Here is a 23,624-nt window from a genome sequence, read left to right as displayed (position 1 = left end):
TGAGTTTACTCGTTTTTGTTGAGTCTACTCATTGGTGAAAAAGTCAGAGGTGTATGATGCATTTTTTGCTCTTGTTGCACTTGCAGAAAATCAAACTGGCTAGGAAGAATCGGTCACTCATGGAGATGGCCAAATGTATGCTGAAAGCTAAGAGTTTGCCGCATGGCTTTTGGATGGAAGCAGTTATGTGTACTTGCCATGTTTTGAACAGGTGCCCTACCAAGGCATTAAAAAATGTTATGCCTTTTAAGGCTTGGGACAATCGAAAACCTTCAATTGGCCATTTTCGTACTTTTGGGTGTCTTACGTATGCTCATATTCCCAAAGTACTAAGAAAGAAGTTGGACAATAAGACTATCAAATGCATTTTTGTAGGGTACAGTAGTGAGAGCAAAGGATATAGACTATATGATCCTATTTCCAAGAAAGTCTTTGTCAGTGTAGGGATGTGATTTTTGATGAAAGATCAAAATTATCCCTTGCTAATTTTGATACATATTAGGCTGCAAATGATATGTTTGAAAGGTTGCTACCCATTTCTTTTGGTAATACAGCTAAAGTTTCAGCAAATGAATATGACGTTCAGCCAGCTGCTCCATTGAGCAATGCAGAAATTCAACCTATGGCTGATCTGAATATTCAGCAAGATGCTGAATTTGAGGTTCAGAAGGAGCTTGTACATACTTAAGAAGCTAGGCAAAAGCCTAGATGGTACTTGCAAACTATGATAGATAGTCATTTGGATGCTCCTATTGCTGGTCATACTAGAAGACAAGGCCAGTCTACATGATCATGCTAATACTATGGAGTTTGCTATGGCAACACACACACTTGATGATGAGGAGCCTGATTGTATTAAGGATGCACAACAAAGTGTGCATTGAATGGCAACAATGCAAGAGGAATTTGATTCTATCATAAAGAATCAAACATGGAATTTAGTGACATTGCCCATTGGAAAGAAAGCCATTGGCACAAAGTGGGTCTATAAGCTGAAAAGAAAAGAAAATGGATCCATTGATAAGTATAAAGCCAAGCTTGTGGCCAAAGGCTACGCGTAAAAGAAGGGCATTGACTATGAGGAGACATTTGCTCCTACAACCCATATGACTACCATTCACTCTATGGTTGCTTCAGCTGCCCATCATGGTTGGACTCAGCTTAATATTAAGACTACATTTTTACATGGGGAACTTCAAGAAGAAGTGTATGTACAACAGCCCATTGGTTTTGCAATTGAGGGGTCTGAACACTTGGTATGTAAGCTGAAAAAGGCTTTGTATGGTTTAGATCAAGCTCCAAAAGCTTAGTATGCAAAAATTGATGCCTTTTTACTCAGCCAAGGATTCATTAACAGCCCATCACAGTCTACTCTTTACATATGCAAAGAGGGGGATCATTGCTAGTCATATGTCTTTATGTAGATGATCTTCTGCTCACAGGGACACATGCTAATCAGATTTCAGCATTCAAGAAAAATTTGCAACAAACTTTTGAAATGTCATATTTGGGGCCTTTACATTACTATTTGGACATTCAATTCATTCATGATGCTAGAGGCATTGGATTGTCACAATCCAGATATATTGATAAACTCCTTGAAAGATTTGGCTTTGTGGATTGCAAGCCAGTTAGCACACCGATAGAGACTAGACTCAAGCTATCTTTGCATAGAGAAGAAACAATGTGATTGCAATGGCTAAAGGTACAAGCCTGCAACAATCAACCCCAACACGTAGCTCTACACATCAGTGTGGGCGCCAAATGGTAGCAAGGGCACGAGAGAATGAGGAGGGCTGACTGATCACGAAGGATCAATAATGGATAATGAGAGTGGGAGGGCAAGTCACCTATATATACAAGATAATTGGGGCCAAAAGTGGCCAAGCCCAAAATGATTTGTTTGACATTCATACTTATGCTCCAGTAGCTGGATGTCTCATTTATTTATGCAATACAAGGCCAGATATTCAATTTGCAGTTTCAGCCCTAAGCAAATACATGCACAGCCCACGCATGTCACATTGGCAAGTTGTAAAGTGTGCTTTTCATTACTTGCAGGATACTAGGACTCTTGGATTCCTTTATGCCAAGGGGGGGCCACTGCAACTACATGCTTACATTGATTCAGATTGGGCTAGTGATTTTGATTCATGTCATTCTACGAAGGCCAAAGGAGATGCAAACCAAGGGTGGCAAGAAAAGTGCCAATGCCAATGAAGTCTAACCATGAAAAATGCCAACCAAGGGGTAAAACCTCCTCTCCATAGAAAACTCCAATCAAATAGACACCCACCAAAGGAGAAGGGAGACAAAGAGACCTCGAACAAAGCACTCCCAAAAACTCCAGTCCAGGACAGGTGAGCCAAGCCTCTAACCCAACTATGAGACGATAGTGAGGAACTATTGAAGCCACCATAAGCTACATAGAAACAAGTAGTAAGGGGAAAGCAATAGGGGACAGTGGGCTCAATGACAAAGAAAAGAGGTCATTGCATAAAGCAAAGGCACAAAGTAGACTCGAAACCCTGAGAAAACTCCTCGCAATCCTAGAAAGCCCCCTCCGAAACACAAAGGGCCAAGAAATCCACAACCACATCACCAATATCACCCACCTCTAGAGGAATGGGACTCGAAAGGTATGAGGGAACCACCGGAGGAGATGGTAGGGAATGGGATGGAACCTGTGGGATAAATGGTGCACAATCAAAAAACGGGTGTAGCAATAGAAAGCTGCCTCAAAGGACCCTACCCAAGAGAAGGGGAATGGAGCATACATATCCCCCTCTCCTGCCAACCTGTCACAAAAGTGGATCTTGTAGAAGAATCCTCAACAAAAACGATCGGCCCGGTGAAGACAACACAAATCCTAAGCCTAGAAAGGCCATAGACTGAGAGGAGAGGGAAGCCTAAGTGTGAAACATATAGGGCCTCAAAAACGGAGCACAATGGATGGTCAATCAATAGAGGCAAGGTGCCAATGCCACCAATAGGCACGGAAGAGATGTCACCAACAATGACGATACCCTCTAATGGGTGGGGATCCTGCAATAAATCACCTCAATGAGTCATATGACTCAATATACCACTAGCCAAGGCTGCTCACAAGGCGGGACAGTCGAAGAAGGCTCCACCTTATAAATGTGTAGAAACACAAACTCGATGGTAATACCGAGTGACGAAGTAAAGATAGACAAAGACTCAGATGTAGATCCACCCTTTGCTCCCAAACAAAGGTGAGGGTATTTTTCCTAGCACTTCTCCTCAAGGTGCAAGATCTTCCCATAATAAGAAGACGTGGAATATCTTTGGCACTTCCCCACAAAATCTGCATCAGAGTCGGAAGATGACTCCAACTTCTTCCTCTTCCCTATCTTCTACTTGGCTTGTCTTGTACCTGGAGATAAGGCCGCATAAGCATGGCCATGTGCACAAGCTCCGCTAGAATCTAGCTCACAATGACACGCATCCTACTCAAGCACCAATGGGACAAACTCACAACAAGTGAGAGTCTCCCGACTACAAGAAGTGAGAAAACAACTGTAGAACACATCATAAGTCAGTGACGAAAGATGTGAGAAAAGTGTCACAACTAGGTTTTCCGTAGAAATGCCCATACCAAGGGATGCAAGTTCATCCAAAGCTCCTCCATCCCATGAATGTAATCCCTCATCATAGAGGAATCGATGCCCAAATGTCTAGGTCCGAAAGAGAGATGCCAATCTCCTCCAATCTCTACAACGGTGCGTATATTGTTAGAACCGGATGCAACAATGGATGGATAAACAGATGCTATAATAAATTGCTAAACACCAAGTATAGAAGAGAGAGAAAGAGAAAACACAAATGAACACAACAAAGAAGAGAACTCAAAAGAATGCTTCGGAAATGGAATCCATATACCAAACACGAGAATGACGCGTACAACAATGAGTCATTGGCTCGTAGGCACTAGGATTGGCTCTCTCTCTCTCTCCAATAGAACCTTAGCTGATGATGTAACTAAGAACGGAGCTTCGTATAAATAGAAGAACAATATATCATAACTGGCAACAGGTCGCAGCCAGCATAAAATGCCCAAATAAGTATCATAAATGCCACAATAACATACCTAAAATACCTAACCATGCCCACGGCATAACTCAAACTCACACATAAGCTATGCACTAGAAAGCAGGAGGGACTATCAATCCCTTCCCTTGGTCTAAAGAAGATGATCCTTTCCGCGCCATGGCCTTGACCAAGTGATCCAAGTCGAAGACTAAGAAAGAGAATGACCAAAGGATCCACACCTTGGCCTTGACCGAAGAATCCACCTCAAAGTCTAACAAAGAGAATGACCTGGCAAAGGAGTCCATATCCTACTTCTTCTTCTCCTCCTTCTTCCTCAAAGTTGCTAGCTCTTAGCAATCCTTGTACAAATGTCCCTTCTTACCACAATGATAGCATTGGACCTTCCACTTCTTCTCCCTGTCACCCCTCTCTGAAGCTGTAAAGGCCTCATTGGAACCACCAAACTATGATGGAAGTCTCCCCTAGACCGTAAAGACGTCTCATACTCAAGCAGCATCAAGGACACCAATAGAAAACTAACAAGTGTCGATGACGTCTGAGCCCTCAAAGCATTGGTCACTCCATCAATCTTTAGAGGGAGCTTGTAGAGCACAATCTCCACAAGATGAGCCTTTGGAAGGGTGGACTATGTGTGTTGAAGCTGGTCCTATACCTATGTGACACGAAGTAAAAAAGATGGAATAATATCCTTAGGCTTCAACTTTATCTGCTAGAGCTGTCCATAAAGAGTGACGGCACGCAAAGGTTAAGGAGCCTCATACAACATCTGAAGTTTCGACCAAATTGCAGAAGAAGTTCTATAGGAAACTGGCAGAAGAACTTCTTTGGAGATGCAAAGAAGAAGGGCAGAATTTGCACGGGTATCATCAGTATCCCATGTAAGCACATCTTCTTCATAGTTGTCCTCATCAAAGTCAGTTGAAAGAGGATTAGGATGCTCACAAGCACCAAATACAACATACCATAGCCACTTATGCACAAACCAAGCTTCCACGTTAGATAATCAAGGCCATGCAATTTGTCATCAATGAAACAACAAGGGGGAGCCATCTGGAGAGGATAGGAAGAAGAAAAAAGGAAAAAAGAGGAGGAGAGAGAAAGTACAAACAACTAAGAGCATAGATTACACAAAGTAAAGTTCAAACGCAATGCACACCAACTAATTACAAAAACCAATTGCAAGGAGAGAGATTACAGGCAACAAACACGGTCAAAATCCAAAGAATGCGATTGCCCTGTCATGAGGACATGTATTTTTGTAAGCATCACTTAACATGTAGATTAATTTTTAATCACATGTTTAAGTAAATGTTGCACATGTGGGATGCAACTAAGGTTAGTGCAAATTAATGAGCTCGAAACCCAAGGAAATCAATGGATGTCAAAGGCAAAAGTTGCAATTAGTTACATCGCATAAATACTAGGTGGTATTTGGTACCAATAATTAGTCTAAGTCATTTATTTGGCCATAAGTCTTAGTTGGTGACACTAGAGATATGGCGTTTAATGGTACTTAATGTTGATATGATGGTCAAAAATGGCACACGGACACTCCACAGATGAAGCGGCCTAGCCAACTTAATTACTAGCTGGTCAAACTATTTTCTGAGCACTAAAATAATTATCATATTAATTTTCAGTTAATTTAGACTAAAATTTAATATGATAATGTGGATAATGTTAGAAATTTGTTTGGAGAGGATGCCACTTGTTGGCTGGAAAAAACGTGAGAAAGGTTGGAAGACCAAAAATGAAAACTTAGAGAGAGAGAGAGAGGATCATTCATTCTTGTTGGAAACACATCATGAGGAGTTGGAGTAGCCATCGCGAGCTGAGTTTCAGCCATTACTAGCAAGCATTTACAGATTTCGAGTAGATGACAGCTGCACAAGATCCTAGGCAGCTGGGTGACAACCCTAGATTGAAGGCATCCACAAAATTTGTGGTCTCCAAGTGTAGACGATAGCAATTATTACTGTTGGGACCGAGCAGCAACTGCATTTGACCAATTTTTCAATCATTCTCACAACAAAACTCTGAATTTTCTCTCTCCTCATCATTCTCTCTCATTCCCCACCAATTTCACAGCCTTGCTTCAAAGATCTCAGCATTTGGACCCTTGGCGACTGAGGAATTTCGGTTTTCACTACTGTAAACCCTAATTTACAGCAGATATTAGGGTTTGGCAAGTGCACCAAACATTCAAGACTCCAAGACCTGAATTATTCAGGGCTAAAGGTGATTTCCAACTGAAATCAAGTGGAGGACCAACCAACCGTCAAATTTGGGGCATTTCCAATCTTCTCGAAGTGGGTAAAGGCCAATTGATTGCCTAAATCATGGCAAATCAAATTGAAGACTTGTTGCTCACTTTAGACAGCAAGGGGAGTTTGGATTGCGAAGGGGGATTGGGAAAATCCCATTGTAAATCAACTTCTATTTCAATAAAGCTAAAGAAATACCAAAAGCAGCTCCAATTTTGGGGCCAATGGGGTGTCCATTGTTTAAATATTAGGAGCTAAATTTGTATTTTCAGTTTTGCAATAAAGGCTTGGTGTTGTAATTACGTTGTAATCAAGGAATTACCACCCTTCCTAAAGGAAGATTGGCTACATGGTTCCATTGCCAGGATACCATCAAGTCCTTTGAATTGGTGTGTAACGTGTCCAACTGCTCTCTTCAGGACACATCTTAGCAGTCCATCGGAAAGGATGTCTAGAAAGCTCTGCCCGGCACTCCCATGGAATATCACGGGGTTTGCGATCTAAGACTTTCTGCGTCTGCCACGTAGCAGAAGTATTCAGGCCATTCCCACTTAAGACCGACCTGAATCAAGGTTTTTCCTAATGGTCATTTCCTAAACGGCAACTAGCGTCGAACCCCGAGCGAACTACTTTATGCAGAAACACCAGGGCCGAAGCGGATTTACGCTGCACTTGGTTCAAGGAGAATGGGAAACGAGAGGGATGCAAAGCTCAACCTCTCTGCCATAAGGCATAGTCCCATTCCGTTCCCCTAAAACAGCGTAAATCGAGATTATTATAACTTAGACTCTAGGTCAGCGCCCTTGCTGTTCTTGTCCTTTGAAACGATCTTCTTGCTGTCATTTATGATTGAGAAAAGTTCCCGGCCAACTGGGACCACCCATCCGTAGGACGGACCCATGGCCGCATCCACCGCACTTTTCTCAGGTTGTTTTAGTTGTCTAATTACCTACCACATTTAGTTGGACATGCATCAAACAGCTTCCTTAATTAGTCCGTTAGGCACCGGTTCCTTCACGTAGTCATAGCACTTGACATAGAAAAGCAATGTCAAACAAGTTCCTTTTCAACAGCTTATCATATTTATCTTTGGAATACATTTATAAAGTCCAGCCCGTAGGCTTATCCATACTCCGCCCGAAGGCTATCCAGCAATCCACAGGGATTACTAATCCAAGATTCCGTCCGTAGACTAGTATGCGGGCCTCGAGATCCAATCCCGAGTCATGTTGGCCTCTTGTGCAGGGCCCCGGAAGGCGAGGGATTTACGGCCAGAGCCCCCCCTGGTACCCAAGCATCCTCCTGCTCCAAGTAGCGCTCAACGGAGAGACCTCTCACAGCGAGTTCGGTCCACCTTCCCGGCGCGGTTAACAACCCCCTTGGTTAGGTCAGGCAGACAGTCGGGGGTAATTGAGGCTGCCTCTCCCTTCAGGCCTTCAACCTGAAGCGTTAGATATCTTTTCAACCTTTAATTCCCTGAGCAAACAAAGCAAAAAGTGCTCTTTAAACTGTTACAAGCACAATCATTTCCAGTGGTCGTTATTTTTTGCTAACTGCTAAGGAGTGAATCCTTCTCTCCGAATGCATCCAGCACTCGATCCGGGATCAATTGCGACTCGGCAAGATCCCCAAGGGTTTGTTTGTTAACCCGTATGTCCTTGGGTTAGGGCCATACCCTATTAACCCAACTTAACCAATACCTTAAGTTCTATTAGCCGTAAATATGTTATTCCAATTTACTGATTGGTCTTTTGTTTCCAAGCAATTATCTAATCCCCTTATCTTGGTTCTTTTCCCAAGAAAGGTGCTATGTCAGGATGACTACTCATCCTCTTGCAAGATAACTTGCGCAAGAATCACTCAATCTCATTCCGAGGAATTGGCCATTCCCTTATGATCAAATCACAAGATCATGCGACTCTGCAACTTGTTGCACAAGTGTCGCATCAAAATCCATGGGACTATTTTACCCATCGAATGGCGTCTTCTAATCACGAAATCATGATTAGATAGTAAACAGGGTTCGAGTGTCTTCATAACCAATCCGTTCCTAATTACACTAGGCTGACATTGTCGGTCCTAGGGTTCCAATTCAAACCGAGTTTCATCCTTTTAGCGAGCGATCCTTAGGGTAGAAACCCTCGATCGTTTCTCGCAAGTATGTCCTACTATCCCTACATTCCGTGAATGTGGGCAGGTCTTTAGGATATGAGAGTTTCAGCTCAGCAATAAGAGCGACTAGGTCACGTCCTTAACGTGCTAAATCCTAATTAGCACTTGGATATGTTGCATCGATTTAATCATTCCTAAGCGAGTCCCTCGCATTTTAGGTGTTTAGGTTAAACCAATTTACTTGTCTATTCTTGAAGATATTTACAATATCATTTTCGTAATCACATGATTCATTGCCTACGTATGAGTAGATTTACAAACCCTAACTTTTCTGGTTAAGATCAAAACGTATGTTAAGATATGGCATAATTCCTATTGATCCTTCTATAACATGCAATCAAGATTCATGCTACTAAGCTTTAGGGTTTTATGTTTAAAACGAACCATGCAGCCTTTTCCTAATGTCATTTCTGAATGAATTATTCATATGCTGAATTTACAAAACCTTTCGTAACTACTTATGTAATTGATTGAGATTTATGTCAATTTCCTAGAGATTAATCTACTTCATGTAGCCCTAGAATCATTTCCATGCCTTGCGAATTCCTACGGTTATTAGCAACCTTCTTTAAAGAATCATTTCGAAGAAGAGATGTCTAATAATGCGACATGTGATTTATTCTTCCCATGCATAATCGAAGTGTACTACCATAATTTCAACTTGTAAAGATGGGCATTAGTTGACCTAAATTCGTTACTTTGCAATGCATAGAAACCACTTGCTAGAAATGCATAGAGATCTTATGCTCTTTTTTCATTTGTTTATTTGAAAAATACAAATGACCGATTCTTTGATCGTAAGCTATTTTCTTTAATTTAGCCAAAGTATTTCAATCGAAAAAGTGCATCCTAATTCCATAAATGATCCATGCACAATTGAAATATTACAACATAAATCAAAATTAGAAAGAAAACCTGGACCTGTGGATTCGGTGAAATGTCCACATCGATGTTAGGAGATGATCCTCCTGCGGTTGCGCCTTGTGCCTTTTTAGGGGCCATCACGTATTCGACCTTCTTGCCTTGGCCGAAGACTTATGATCTTGGCCCGTCTCCCTCGCACGCGCAATTCCTTTTGAGGTTCGGCTTCCTTGACCAATGCACCGTCTCACAGAATTGGGCTTTGGAAGGCTTTATAGGCTTCCTCCTCAAAGTAGGGATTTCACGATTAGGACTTAACAACCAGCAAAAATGACTTTGGGGAATGTAAGGGAAAGGAGAATTGGAAATTCCGGATATAATAGGGCCTTCACGAAAAGGGATACAATGGTTTTAAAAGACTTGTAATGGAAGGCTTTAAAAGGAAACGGTGTTAAAAACTTTGTGGGGATGTTATGAAAAGGGGCTTGAAAAACCCGGCTATTATGAGCTTTATGGGGGATGCAAGGGGGGAAAAGAGTGCTTGAATCCCAGGTTTATAAGGATCGCTTGGGAAGGCTTATGAAAGTCCAAGGAAGCGAGCTTTAAATGGACTTCGTGGAATGCAAGGGGGGAAAAAGGAGCTTAATTCTCGGGGGAAAAAGGCAAGGGAAAGGCTTAATTTCCCGGGATAAAAACCCCTTGTGTAAGAATACAAGGGGGGAAAGGGGGCTTAAAGGGCCCCCCCTAAGAAGCTTCTAAGGCTTCTAACCTCAGCATGTGGCAGGGATAGGATCTCAATGAGGCCACGATCTTCAAGCGGCAGCAATTTGGGACGGCGCTAGCGGCGTGCTCAGCTTCAGGCGGCGGCGGCTGACGCAGCAGCTGGCGGCTCTACTCTCTCTCTCACACGGCAGCGTCACGACTCAGCTTCCCTTCTCACAACTATTTCAGCTCCTCCTTACTCCTCCCTCTCTCACGTTTGTCAGCCTCCTGGCTCTTCCTTAGCTTCTCAGAATCCCCTCCTTCCTCACCCCTTAGAGGGGGGAAGTATTTATAGGAAGGGGGTAAGGCCTCCCTCCCCCACGTGGTGCCCGCATGTAATCTCTCCCCTCCACCTCTCCTATTTCCCAACATGGTCCCCATCCTCTTCCCTCAGCCACGCTTCGGCTGGGGGGAAGAGGATTAAAAAAAAAATTGCAATAAATCCAATATTATCCTCATAGCCTCCTCCCAAGAGGAGGTTCTTATGAAGCTATGCGGGATTCTTAGTCCTTAGACTCGATTTGCCAGTGGAAAGTGTACCAATTAAAGACTGCACCGTCCGTGACCACAATGCGGGCATTATCATTTGCCCGAGACTTCACACGGCCTCGTAATATTTTCAGCAGAAATATTACATGGTGGGCCCATGGCACTTGATTGCAACTTATGATCATTGCAATCTTGCTAAAATTGTTCTCAATAGTGAATTACAGCAAGCATGTCTTCACATGGCGATACGCGATCAAGTGGAGAGGATGCATCACTCCTTGGTCATTCACATGGTGAAGGGGAAAATGCAATGACTAATGTTGAACATGGTTCTCGGCATGGACAACAAGCTGAAAACATGAGAAATGACCCAAATGTTCGCACTTCTATGCATCAAGAGGTTGATGACCAACAAGGGATTGAAGAATTCAATGGTAGCTTCAAGGATCGGATGTGTGCTTAAAATTAAGGGCCTAGGACTTGAATTCCAACAGCTAAAATTGAGAAATTTCAGGGAGATTCAAGAGGCCAGCCAACCAATTTCAAACTTAGGGCTGAATTTTTCTTTCAAGGAGCATAGTGAAGGCCAAGCCCCAATCAAACCAGGGAGCAAATTGGTTTGGAAGCTTCCTGGTCAATTTGGACAACAAGAGGCACTTCGATTAGAGGAGATAAGAGGATCTCACTTGTACTCCTTCCATTTGCAATATAAGATAAAGAAATACCGCAAGGGGCACCAATTTTGACACCAATTAGGCGTCCAGTGTCCAAGATTAAAGTGGTAAAGTGTGCATTTTCAATTTATGTGAATTTTATGCTTGTTGTAATTGGTGCAAAATCAAGTTATTTACCACTCTATCCGAGGAGAAAGACTAGTTGCATGGTTCCATCACCGAGATACCATCAACTCCCTTGAATTGGTGGGCCCAAAAGATATGGAGCCCGAACTCCGCATTTTTCAACAGCTTTGACCCATGGAATACCACATCTTAGCTGCATAGTATATTTTTCCTACTTGGAACCCAAACTCTATAACCCATTTCACCTTCATCTCCATAACCCATGAAGATTCCTCTGTGGGATTTCATGTCAAGTTTGGTTCTGCTCTATCAACAGGTACATGTACATAGCATTCGCAGCCAAAGACCCCCTTAAGTGGTCATATGAAACAGGTTTCCCAGATCAAACCTCTTCAGGGATGCCAGTTTCAAGTGCACAATGTGGAGATCGGTTGCAAATATGCACCGCAGTTTTAAGTGCCTCTCCCCAAAATGATTGCAAGAGATTAGCTGTGGACAGCACCAAATCTTCTCACATAAAGTGTGATTCATTCACTCAGCCACACAATTAGATAATGGATTATAAGGAGCTGTAAGCTCCCGTTTAATCCCATTGACATCACAAAACTTAGTGAATTCTTTAGATACATACCCTCCCCAATAGTCTATTCTTATGCATTTTAGTTTTAAACTCTTTTGAGTACTAACAAATACATAAAACCTTTTAAAGGCATCCAATGCCTCGCTTTTTTGCTTAAGCAAGTAAACATGTAGCTTTCTAGAATGGTCATCAATTAAAGACACAAAATAAGGGAAACCACTATGAGTTTTTATTGGCATGGTACATACATCAGAATGGACTAAATCCAAAATGCATGCTTTTCTAGAGGCTCCATGAGAGTATGAACTCTCTACATGTTTTCCCAAAACAAAGTCATCACAAAAGTCAAGCTTTGAGTTTTTCACATCAACTCTTCCAAGTGAACAAAGTGCCTGTAAACCCTTTTGGCTCATGTGTCCAAGACGCTTGTGCCATAACTTTATGTGTGACTATACTTCTGCAATTGTAACAAACTTTCCAAGAAGTGCCTTGCAGTGAAGATAATGTAGAGTTCCCTTTTTACTGCCACTAGTGACTAGCATGGATCCTTTCTGTATCTTCCACACTCCATTACCAAAGGTAGTGTAGTAACCCCTATTATCTAACTGTCCAACAAAAAGCAAGCTTTTCTTAATGCCCGGCACTATCTAACATCATGAAAAATCAATTCTTTGCCATTTTCAAGAGCCAAGTGTATGGTGCCTACTCCTTCAATATCACAAGCATGGTTATTCCCTAGGCAAACTTTCCCAAGGTTACCTACTACATAAGAAGAAAAACACTCCAAAGATGGAGTTACATGAAATGAAGCACCACTATCAACAATCCACGATTGTGACAAACCATCATGAGCAGACAACAAAACATCTATCACATCCCTTTTAGTGATATACGTCTTTCACTATCATAGCATGTGGATCTGAAGATGCAACTAGCAAATCAGTATCTTTATTTTCTTCTATCTCCTCAATAACAACATTAGATACCACATTTGCCTTCTTTGTTTCTTTAGGGATAAAGCTGCTATCATTCTCATTCTTTTTGGCTTTTGCATTCGCCTTCTTCTTGCGTTCTTGCTCCTTTTTTTAGTACCTACAATTGGGATTTTTATGCCCTTTGCATCCACACTGATAGCAAGTGATATCTTGTTGTTTTTTCTTGCTTTTGCTGCGATTTTTATTCTTTTTTGCACCATTTGACCTCTTTTCAAATCTTTCTCTTACGTTGTAGGCTAATCCATTGTTCTCCCCACTTGCCTTGTGTCTAATCTCCTCACTAAGAATAGATCCATGCACACCATCAAATGTTAAGTTGGGGTTGTTACTCAATGACACAACCAATGCTTCCCATGAATCTGGCAAAGTCATGAGCAAGAACATAGCCTTCAACTTAGGATCAAAAGCCGGCAACTATATCTTGTAACTGACTCAAAATACCAATAAATGCATTAAAATGCTCTGAGGTGGGCTTAGACTCATCAAGCTTCAAGTTGACCAACTTTTGCATGAGATGCACCTGATTGACAAGAGTCATATTCTCATGCGTAGCCTTGAGTTTCTTCCAAACTGCATAAGCAGCGGTAAGTCCCTTGATATCAACCAAGATATCATATGTGATGCCATTTTGATGTAAGTAATGGCTTTCTTACTCATTTTAGCCCAATCCTCATCTAACAAGGCAACAAGCTTATGTTCTACGAAGGCATCATCACAATTCTTCATAAAAATTATACCTTGCATAGGATCTTTCCAAAGATCAAAGCCATTGCCATCAAATTTACAAATCTCAAAAAGATTCTCTGTGTCAGATGTAGATGCATTACTAGCCATTTTTAGTAATAAAAAACTGCAATAAAATGCCGAATACTTTCAGCCAATAGCAAGGTTGTTGAATATAACACCAAGTACACACTTGTATTTCCAAAAGTGCCCAAGAAGAAGATATTATACTGTAATTTCAGTCCCTAGGGCTGATTACAGCATATACATGAACCCAATCTGATACATATGCATAAAAGACAGCTCCCACTTCAATAATACATCACCATAACACCCAAGTGCTGTATGTACCATTGTTTCATTGCATAATGAGCATTCAACAATACATGTACCAAGAGAGGTTTCCCTTTTACAACATTTGATACATCCCAAGTCCAAAATTTCTCCCAATCAGAGTGAATCTGCTGTAATTTCACTGTCAAAGCACACATCAGCTCAAAATGCATCACTGATGCAAAAAGCCCCAAAATTTTTGCAATAAATCTGCCCCAATTGCATTAATACAGTCATAGTGAAGCAATGCGGAAGCGAATGACCTAGACAAAGAGTGAACATAGAGAGAAGAGAGAGAGAGAGAAAGAGACAGTGAAACATAGAAAATCTGCACTAAAGAATGATGTATAAGGATGTAGAATTATACACCGGTGCAAAGAGAATATCTATGTATATCTCCACCTCGAAGATCTCGGTCTCCGTCAGCCCCAAGGGCAATCTCCACAGTCTGCAGCCTAAAATCTATGAGGCACAACTGATTGAGGTTGCTGAAAACAAAGCCTATAAATAGGCTGAAAATAATGGCCAGAAAAATCCAAGTCGGCTGCAATTAATGCAGCCGACTACTGCACTCCGACTACTGCCATGTGGCACCTAGCCGGCTGCCTACCACGTGACGCCCACCTACCACGTGGCCCTGCCTCATCACCCGATTGCTGCCACGTGGCACCTAGGCGCCTGCTTGCCATGTGGCCCTGCCTCATCAAGCGACGAGGCAATGGCCTAATGAGGCAAGGCCACCCGGCTAGCTGGCGCCACATGGCAAGCAGTCGACAAGGTGCCACGTGGCATGAGGTGATGAGACAGGGCTACATGGCAATCTGTCGGCTAGGTGCCACGTGGCAACAATCGGACTTGAGCAATCGGCTACATAGATTGCAGTCGACTTGAATTTTTCTAGCAATTATTTTCAGCCTATTTATAGACTTTGTTTTCAGCAGCCTCAATCAACTGTGTCTCATACATTTCAAGCTACAAACCGCGGAGACTGCCCTCGGGGCTGACAGAGACCGTAATCTTTAAGGTGGAGACACACACACATATTCTCTTTGCACCCGTGTATAATTTTGCATCCTTATACAGCATTCTTCACTGCATATTTTTTGTGTTTCATTGTCTCTTTCTCTCTTTCTCTTCACACTTTGTCTCGATCATTCGCTTCTGCATTGCTTCACTATGACATGGTATCAAAGCACTGAAGGACTATGGACCCATCTGAAGAGGAGATTTCAGCGCGACACAAGGCTGCATTTTCAGCGTTTAAGTGCGAGCACGTGGGCTGCGCATCAGAACAAGGCTGAGGCGAGCGTAGGCATGTAAGAAAAGAGAAGATTTGCTTGAGCTGCTGCTGTTTTTTGCCGTTAGAGAAGGAAGAAGGCTGCGTTTTGGGCCTTCAAGTGCAGATTTTACCTTTTCATCGCCTCTGGCAAGTGAAGAAGGAGCAGGACAAGCAAACCATAGCCCTAGCAAGCTTTATTTTCACAGTTAGAGAGGGCTGCTCTTTGTGTTTTGTGCAGGCATTGTAGGTGAAGATGTCTTCTGAGGCCGAGACAAAGTTTCAAGCGATCATGGACTGGAAGGTGCCCACCCTACCAGCTCTTCCTTCAGATCAAAAGCTCAGTGGTGAGCACTACCGCATCTGGCAGGTCATGATGCTTGCTATATTGGAGTCCTATGATTTGGCGGAGCTTATTACCGAGGCTATCAATCGTCCTTCTTCACGTGACGATTCCCAACTCTCTCCCAGTGAGAAGATGGAGTTGGCAAAAGCTCAACACATTGGGATAAACTCAACGCTCGCATTCGCTCGTTTTTATTTCTCTCATATACTAGAGTTGTTCTCTCTCATATAAAGCATTTGATAGTGGCTAGGGAGATATGGTTGGAGTTGGATCATATATATAATCGGATGACCGTCATGAAGCGAGTCTCTTTAGAAGTGCAAATGTGGACCCAAGTACCAACAAGTCATCATCCAAGCAGGAGCATATCAACAAGCTAAGGCAACTTCAGATACAAGTTCAAAACACAGGAAAGGTGATCATTTCTGAAGACATGGCGATAACTCTCCTTTCACAGTTACCGCTTCGCTTCAGTGGTTTTTATTCCGCCCTGATTGCTCAAAGGCAGTCTGAGACTCTTCAATGGGAAGAGTTGGTTCCTAAGGTCTTCGAACAAGAGTGGCAACTCAAAGGAACCAATGCTTCGAAATCTGAGGCTTTGGTTGGTCAATCCTCTCAAAAGAAGGAAAAGGACCAAAAGAAGAAGCAGGAGGACAAATCTAAGAAGGATTGTCCCGACAAGGAGAAGAAGAAGAAGGAGAAGAAGAAGGAGAAGAAATCTTCAAAGGATTCCGAAGCGGTGGTTGCTTCCTCATTAGCTGCTTTCCTCCATTTGGAGGTGGTTGAGGATTCAACCCTAATGGCTTTTGATGTTGCGTCGACGGCCCCATTTACTCGGGACTGGATTGTCGACAATGGTGCCTCTCGGCACATGACTTATTCTTTCGCAGGTGTTACTCATTTGCACCCTTCTCATGGTCAGATTTTCATTGGTGATAGTTCCTCTATTCCTATTCAGGGACGGAGTAACATGCATCTTATTCCAGATGGCGTGGTGGACCATGGTGCCCAAGCATCCGAGGTACTTTATGCGCCGGCTTTGGGGTATCATCTTCTCTCGATGCACAAGATTTGTGCCCTTAGCCTTTTGGTTGAATTTAATGTGGATTCTTTTCGGATTCTTGATCGAAGATCTAGACAGGTTTTTTCTTTAGGTTATGAGGAGAATGGATTCTACAAGTTGCGATCTTCTTCTGCCTTGACTTCTCTTCTTCTTACCTCTTAAACTCAATCCGAGCTTTGGCATGCTCGGTTTGGCGGCTTCAATTATGATTACCTTCAGAAGGTGTCTAAGGACCAGTTTATTCGAGGTTTTCCAGATATTGTGGTGAGCTAGCAGCCTTGTGTATCCTGCATCTGTGGAAAGCAGACTCGTGATGTTGTTCCCAGCAAGGCTTCAAGGCGGTCTGCAGCACCCTTGGAGCTTGTTTCTACCGATCTTTGTGGACCGATGAGGACGGAATCCCTTCAAGGGAGCTTGTATTTCATGCCCATTGTAGATGATTACAGCAGGATGGCATGGGCCTATTTCTTGAAGCTGAAGTCAGAGGCTTTCTCCAACTTTAAGGATTGGTTGCTCTTTAAGGAGAACCGATCAAAGCAGAAGTTGAAGACCTTACGATTGGATAAGAACGGAGAATTTATTTCTAATGAGTTCGCTCATTTTTGTGCAGATCGTGGTATTCACCAAGAGTTTGCCAATACAAACACCCCTCAGGAGAATGGCATCTTGAAGCGGAAGAATCGCAATGTGATCAAGATGGCCCGTACCATGATGGAGCATCGTCACACACCTCAGTGTCTATGGGCTGAGGCTGTGGCTATTGCAATTCACATCCTTAATCGTTCCCCTACTTCCGTTGTTGTTGGTATGACTCCTTATGAGGCATACTTTGGGTCAAAGCCAAATGTTTCTTATTTTCAAGGTTTTTGGATGTGATGCCTATATTCACATCCTAAAGACTTTGAAGTGGCTTTCAAAAGACAGGTATTTGTGGGCTATAGCTCGTAGTTTCAAGGCTACCGATTGTTTGATCCTGTTAAGCGAGATGTCTATACGAGCTGTGACGTTCGGTTCGTGGAGGTTCCAAACCCACAACGGGGTGAGGACCACCCTTTTCTTGGAGATCCCGGTGATAGGTGGGCCCCAATGACTATTCCTCTCGAGCCTGTGTCTCTTGAGGACTCTTCTTCGAATAAGGAGCCTAGTTGCCACAGCCACTGAATTCACCGATTTGTCCTCTGTTTTGCCGATGGACCTTCCAAAAACTTCAACAAATGGAGAGCGCCAAGGTGAGATCCAGCCTCCTCCTCATTGGATCCGTGACACGCTCCGAGATTTAAGGATTGAGGGGGTCACTGAGGAGTGGCAACCGTAGGATGGACCGCGGAGGTCACGGAGGCACCAGGCACATTCTATGGAGCTCGTTTACTCTAACTACTGTTTGATGTCCCATGTTATGCAGGATAGAGAGCCTAGCTCCGTGAAGGAGGCTTTACAGTCTGATCATTGGCGGAAAGTGATGGAAGCTGAGTTGGAGGCTATTAAGTGGAATGGCACTTGGTCCCTTGTGCATCGTCCCTCTCATAAGTAGGTGTTTGGTGTCAAATGGGTCTTCAAGTCCAAGTATCATAGTGATCTCTTTGGACAAGCACAAGGCTTGCCTTGTTGCTAAAGGTTTTGCTCAGTGCCCCAAGTGTCAAATATGAACAAATGTTGCAGAAATTTCACAAATTTTGCAAAACCCCAAATTTTGGGGTCCAAATGTACACAAATTACAATGAAATTGACTCAGTTGAGCAAAATTTCACTTGTATAGAAAAAGCCCCAAAATTTCGGAAGCAAATGCACACAATGTCTACAATTTCTAGGTCAGATGTCACTATTTCACATGAACAGCATCAAATCTGGAAAAAGTCCCAAATTTTCTGGCACAAATCTGCAAGTTGTGCTTGCATGCACGAACCCCTGCTAATGAGCAGGGGGCCTGCTTGTAAGAAATAAAATAATGTATTAAAAAAATAATGAAAGCTACCTGAATAGTGTCAAAATGTTGTCGCATTTCTAGCAACAATCCCCCCGTGACTTGCGCGTACCTGTGCCGGTGGGTTGCCGCTTGCAATTGTGCAGGTCAAACGCAAATGCCACTTCATCAAACATGGCCTATCGACTGCCTAAAACACTTTCGCTTGCATGATCATGACCTAACCTATTGTCGCAACTGACCTGCGCCTGCTGAAACACTGGTCAATGACATCACTGATTGCCTAACGCCTACACACAAAAGTAACGACTTGCCTGTCTCCTCACACCCGTACAGCCCTCAAGAAGCGCGCACACTCTTGCTGCAGCTCTAATACCAATTTGAAAGGAGAATGTGAGTGCCCAGGTGGTGTGTGCAACAATAGAGAGTGCACAGAGAGTGGAGACTCGAGATGGGTGTGTACCAGTGTGGTACACACAAAGAATAAAAGAATGTATTTATACTTAGGTTATGGTGCACTTACACCCGCAAGGGTGTGTTCATATATACGAGTAAATATATACACAAGACTAGCAAAAGGGCCTTTACACCCAATATTTACCACCCTATTCAAGAAGGAAGGTTGGTTGTATGGTTCCATCATTGGGATACCATCAACTCCTTTGAATTGGTGAGCTCGAGATACCTAATTGAAGGTCAAAAACTTTGCTCTAGTGCTGAAATTGTATTCAAGTAAGGATGATGCCTTTCAATCTGAAAATTCACAAAGTGTTGGGGAAAATGCAATGCCTAATCTTGAACAAGGCGTGCAATATGGACAAAAAGCTGATAATGTTGGTTTAGACCAAAATATGAGAGCAAGAGGAATTTGATGAACATTTAAAAGATTAGCTGATGACAGCAGCTGAAATGTTTGTGATCAATTTTGGACTAGTTTTCCATTTTATGTAATGTTTATGCTGGCTAGAATTTTTCAGAAGCAAGGTTTGGATGTAGAAACGGCAGGCACAGACGAGATATTAGCTCATACTCAGGAGATAGTACTCACTATGGCCAGTACCTCCTAGAGCTAGGGTATCGGCACCATCTCACTATCTACAACAAGATGAAAAAGTGGCCCAGATCCAAAGCACTAACTTCCTTCCAACCCACTAGCTCCAACACAGTGGATTATGTACTAGGTTCATTGGAATGATGGAACTAATTAGATCCTTCACCATCCCCCTTGCCCAATCAGAGCCAATCATACCTACATGTCCCTCACCATATCCACCTCCCCACACTGACAAGTGTCAGTTCTTGCCCACACCTAGCCCACTACTTTCTATTTCACGCACAAGCTAGCTAACATATACAACATCACATCTATGATGGGCTTACACAGTTCAATCATATTACCTCCCTAGATATCCCATGATGATGGAGGCCCTTTCTCAACTATCAACTTTATACACAAAGTACACAACATGCATCCACATAGACTACCTAGGAGAGGCTTTGAGGCCTCTAGACAACTAGCCGAGTTTACTGCACCCCCCATGATGATGGAGGCCCTTTCTCAAACCATCCACTCCATACACAAAATACACAATATGCATCTAGAAAGCCTACCTAGGAGAGCCTTCGAGACCTCTAGATAGCTAGCTCAAGCAGAACACGAGACTTACTAGTATGCATGGATCGAGCAATGGCTCACATGACATGGGATCAACATGAATCACTTCCTATAACCAGCCTTCCTCTTGGGATAGGGTGGTAAATAACCTAATTGAGCACTATTTACAGCAATTAACAAATTCACAAAACTAAAATGCACATTTTACCATATAATCTTGGATATTGGACACCTAGTTGGCCCCAAATCTGGTGCCCCTTTCAGTATTTATTTAACTTAATTCAAGAAGAAGTTGATGTACAATGGGATTTTCCCAATCCCTTTCAATATTCCAACTCCCCTTGCTGTCCAAAATGATCAGCAAGTCTTGCATCTGATTTCCCCCAAAATGCTCCAAATTCAATGATTTGCTGGTCCCTCCACTTGAATTGGCTAAAAACAGCTTCAGCCCTCTTGAATCCAAGTCTTCGAGCTTCCAATTTCGGGCACGCTTCCCAAGGCTGCTACTAAATCCCAATTTCTACTCTACTAATTAGGGTTTACAGCAGAGAAATCTAAAATTTCTCAACCTCTGGTGATCTCGTTACTGTAATCTTTAGAGCAAGGCAGTAGAAAGGCTGGGAGATGAAAAAGAGAGTGCTGAGAAGAGAGAAAATTCACCCCTTCTTCGCAAAGAACTGAAGAAAATCTGTCATTTACTGTTGCTACCCTGTCTCAACAACCTGTAGATGCAAAGAACTGAAGAAAATCTATCATTTACTGTTGTTGCCCTGTCTCAACAACTTGTAGATGCAAAGAACTGAAGAAAATCAGTCATTTAGTGCTCCTGCCTTGTCTCAACAACCTCTAGATGGTGTCACCTGCTATTAATTGGTCTTCTCCTACCACTGGCTACCTCAGAAAGGTCCTCCCATGGCTGCAAACCAGACTAATAGCACCTCCTCCTCTCTCTTGTAGACTGAATACACTAAAAATGCCTCTCCAACCTCTAAAGACGTTTTTCAGTCTTGCATGTGCATTTTTGACAAGTGGCAGCCTTCCCAAATGGTTTTATCAACATTTTCCATATTTACATATTAATTTTCAATCTTTAAATACTGAAAATTAATCTGATAATTATTTTGGTGCCCTTAAAAATAATTTGACTAGCCAATAATTAAATTGGCTAGGCAACTTTCGTTCCCCAGTGTCTCTGCACCATCTTTGACCATCACATTGGCCTTAAGTACCATTAAACGCCACTTCCCTAGTGTCATCAACTGACACTTATGGCCAAATGAATCACCTAGGCCAACAACTGGCACCAGATACCACAAGCACCCGTGCGGCATAACTTGTAGCAACTTTTGCCATTGACATTCCGTGATTTCCTGGAGTCCTGGGCTCATAAATTTACTCTAACCCCAGTTACACCTAATGTATGCAACATTTACTTAACCATGTGATTAAAAATTAATCCACATGTTAAGTGAGGTTTCAAAAATACATGTCCCATGACCCCTCCCCCCCTTAGAATATGACCTTGAATTCCCCTTCATACAACTCTCACACACTAAGAGAAATTTAGTCATGTGACAAGACCTTTACCAACTACACAAACATCATACATGGATTTCATCTAAGCAACCTCTTCCACCAAAGATGTCGTACTATAAGGATCACTTTATGAGAACTATGAGGGACAGTTTCATTGTAAGACCTAGATACTAGATTTACACATGCCACATGAGATACAAGTAGCCATTGGTTAGCTCAAGATATCCTCTCATCAACTTGAGATTGAGACTAGGACAGCAACCCACATTCCCTAAGTTTGAGTAGATCTGCAAACTATAATAGGAGGTGGAGAGCAAGGAGCACTACATCTATAAATATATAGTCTATAGTGTAGTTGGAGCTAGATACCCCACGCTATTTGGAGGAGATCCCTCCCTCAAACTTGTCATGGAATCCCTAGACCAGTGCCACCCAAGCCACTTTCTAGTCGAGGTTCAAAGGTTCCGCACATCATTATTATAGGCAAGCACCATATGTGTAGAAATACCCTGATACAGAAACTTGAACACAATCGTATGACAAAGTACAAACTGATAATAGAACACAGTCAAGGTTAGGGTAACTCAGAGACGATGAACACAATGAATAAGAAACTGAATGAATTTGAATAAATACAATGCTCAATGCAGCAAGGCAGCCTCCACATGCTCAGTGCAGAAGGCCCTTGAGCCTAGCAATATGTCCTTGGACACCAAAGGCTTTTTCAAAAACATTTGGGTGACCCAGTTGTGCAAACAGCCCCAAAATCTGAGAAAGTGAAACAAAATCTTCATAATGCAGCTACGCCAGTGTGGGACATTCTGCCTTAGTAAAGACCCAGTCAAGGGGCATTGCTGTGTGTGTGTGTGTGTGTGTGTGGGTGTGAAATAGCACTTTAACTGCCAAACCTGATCAAGACTCCCAAGATTCTATGTAAGTATAATCTCACATCCAACAAGGCAAACAAATGGCATAGTAAAACAGCAAGCAGTGTTCTGTCATGCAAACTTCATCCCTAAAGGCCTAAAGCCAAGTGACCTCAAGCAGTGTTCTACCATGCCAACTAAATTCCTAAAGGCCTAAAGCCAAGTAAGAGAAGTCTAAGAAAACTACTTGCTCACAGAAAACTTTCCGATGATGAGAGTGCACATAATTGATTGCAAGAAGAAACTACATTGTTGACAGGTCAGAACACATGATACAGAAACATAGATTTGAATTCAAATCACCCAAGTCCCATCTAAATGTGAATGGACTTATTTTAGCAGTCTAGCTCTCATATGCAGTAAAAGTGTGCTTACCCTGCACCTGGCAGCCAACTCCACAAAAAAGAAGCCGTTTTACTCCAGCAGCCTGAGTGGAAAACAAAGAGCTAGTAAACAAGACTGAAAGAAAGAGAGAAGAAAAAGCATAAATAGTTTGCATCAAACTTCTTTAAACATGGTTTCCATGGCAACCAATATTCATTGGTTACTAAAGAAATATCTGAAATCTGTTTCGACATAGTACATTGGCATTTTACCTCTACCAGCGCCAAAGTGTTTAAGTTTGGAGAAAGTGTAGGCTTTACTCCTTTAGCAGCTAAGACTTCTTCTGGTGTCCTATGAAAAGACTCCAAAAGCAGACATTTCATAAGCCATGCAGTTTTGAACTTCAAACAGCAAGTTCAAAGTAAACTTGATCTTAACTTCAACTCAACATTAGTAGGTGCTTTCAGAGATTTCCATAAGAATGCTCCTCTTTAAGGTGCTCTCAACTTCTGCTATCAAACTAATATTAGTAAACACATCTAGGCTGTTGTATCTTACAAACTT

At 42.4% G+C, this 23,624-nt stretch overlaps 1 protein-coding gene across 2 annotated transcripts in view; it reads right to left on the bottom strand.

The window, feature by feature from the left end:
• HCAR (coenzyme F420 hydrogenase family / dehydrogenase, beta subunit family) overlaps nt 1–23,624 on the bottom strand; it is a 151,855-nt gene that overhangs the window by 96,450 nt on the left and 31,781 nt on the right. For both annotated transcript variants that reach the window (XM_087678495.1, XM_087678487.1), the window contains exons 7-8: nt 23,333–23,411; nt 23,112–23,163 (exon numbers count right to left, since the gene is read on the bottom strand). In XM_087678495.1, coding sequence (XP_087534621.1) covers nt 23,112–23,163; nt 23,333–23,411 — 131 coding nt within the window. The remainder of the gene's footprint in view (nt 1–23,111; nt 23,164–23,332; nt 23,412–23,624) is intronic.

Source organism: Lygodium microphyllum, chromosome 1 (assembly GCF_053477565.2).
Source record: "Lygodium microphyllum isolate KBCC chromosome 1, Lygodium_microphyllum_v1.1.10, whole genome shotgun sequence".
Taxonomy (NCBI): Eukaryota; Viridiplantae; Streptophyta; class Polypodiopsida; order Schizaeales; family Lygodiaceae; genus Lygodium; species Lygodium microphyllum.
Note: the sequence above shows the minus strand (reverse complement) of the source record. Positions and strands in the feature narration are given on the sequence as shown.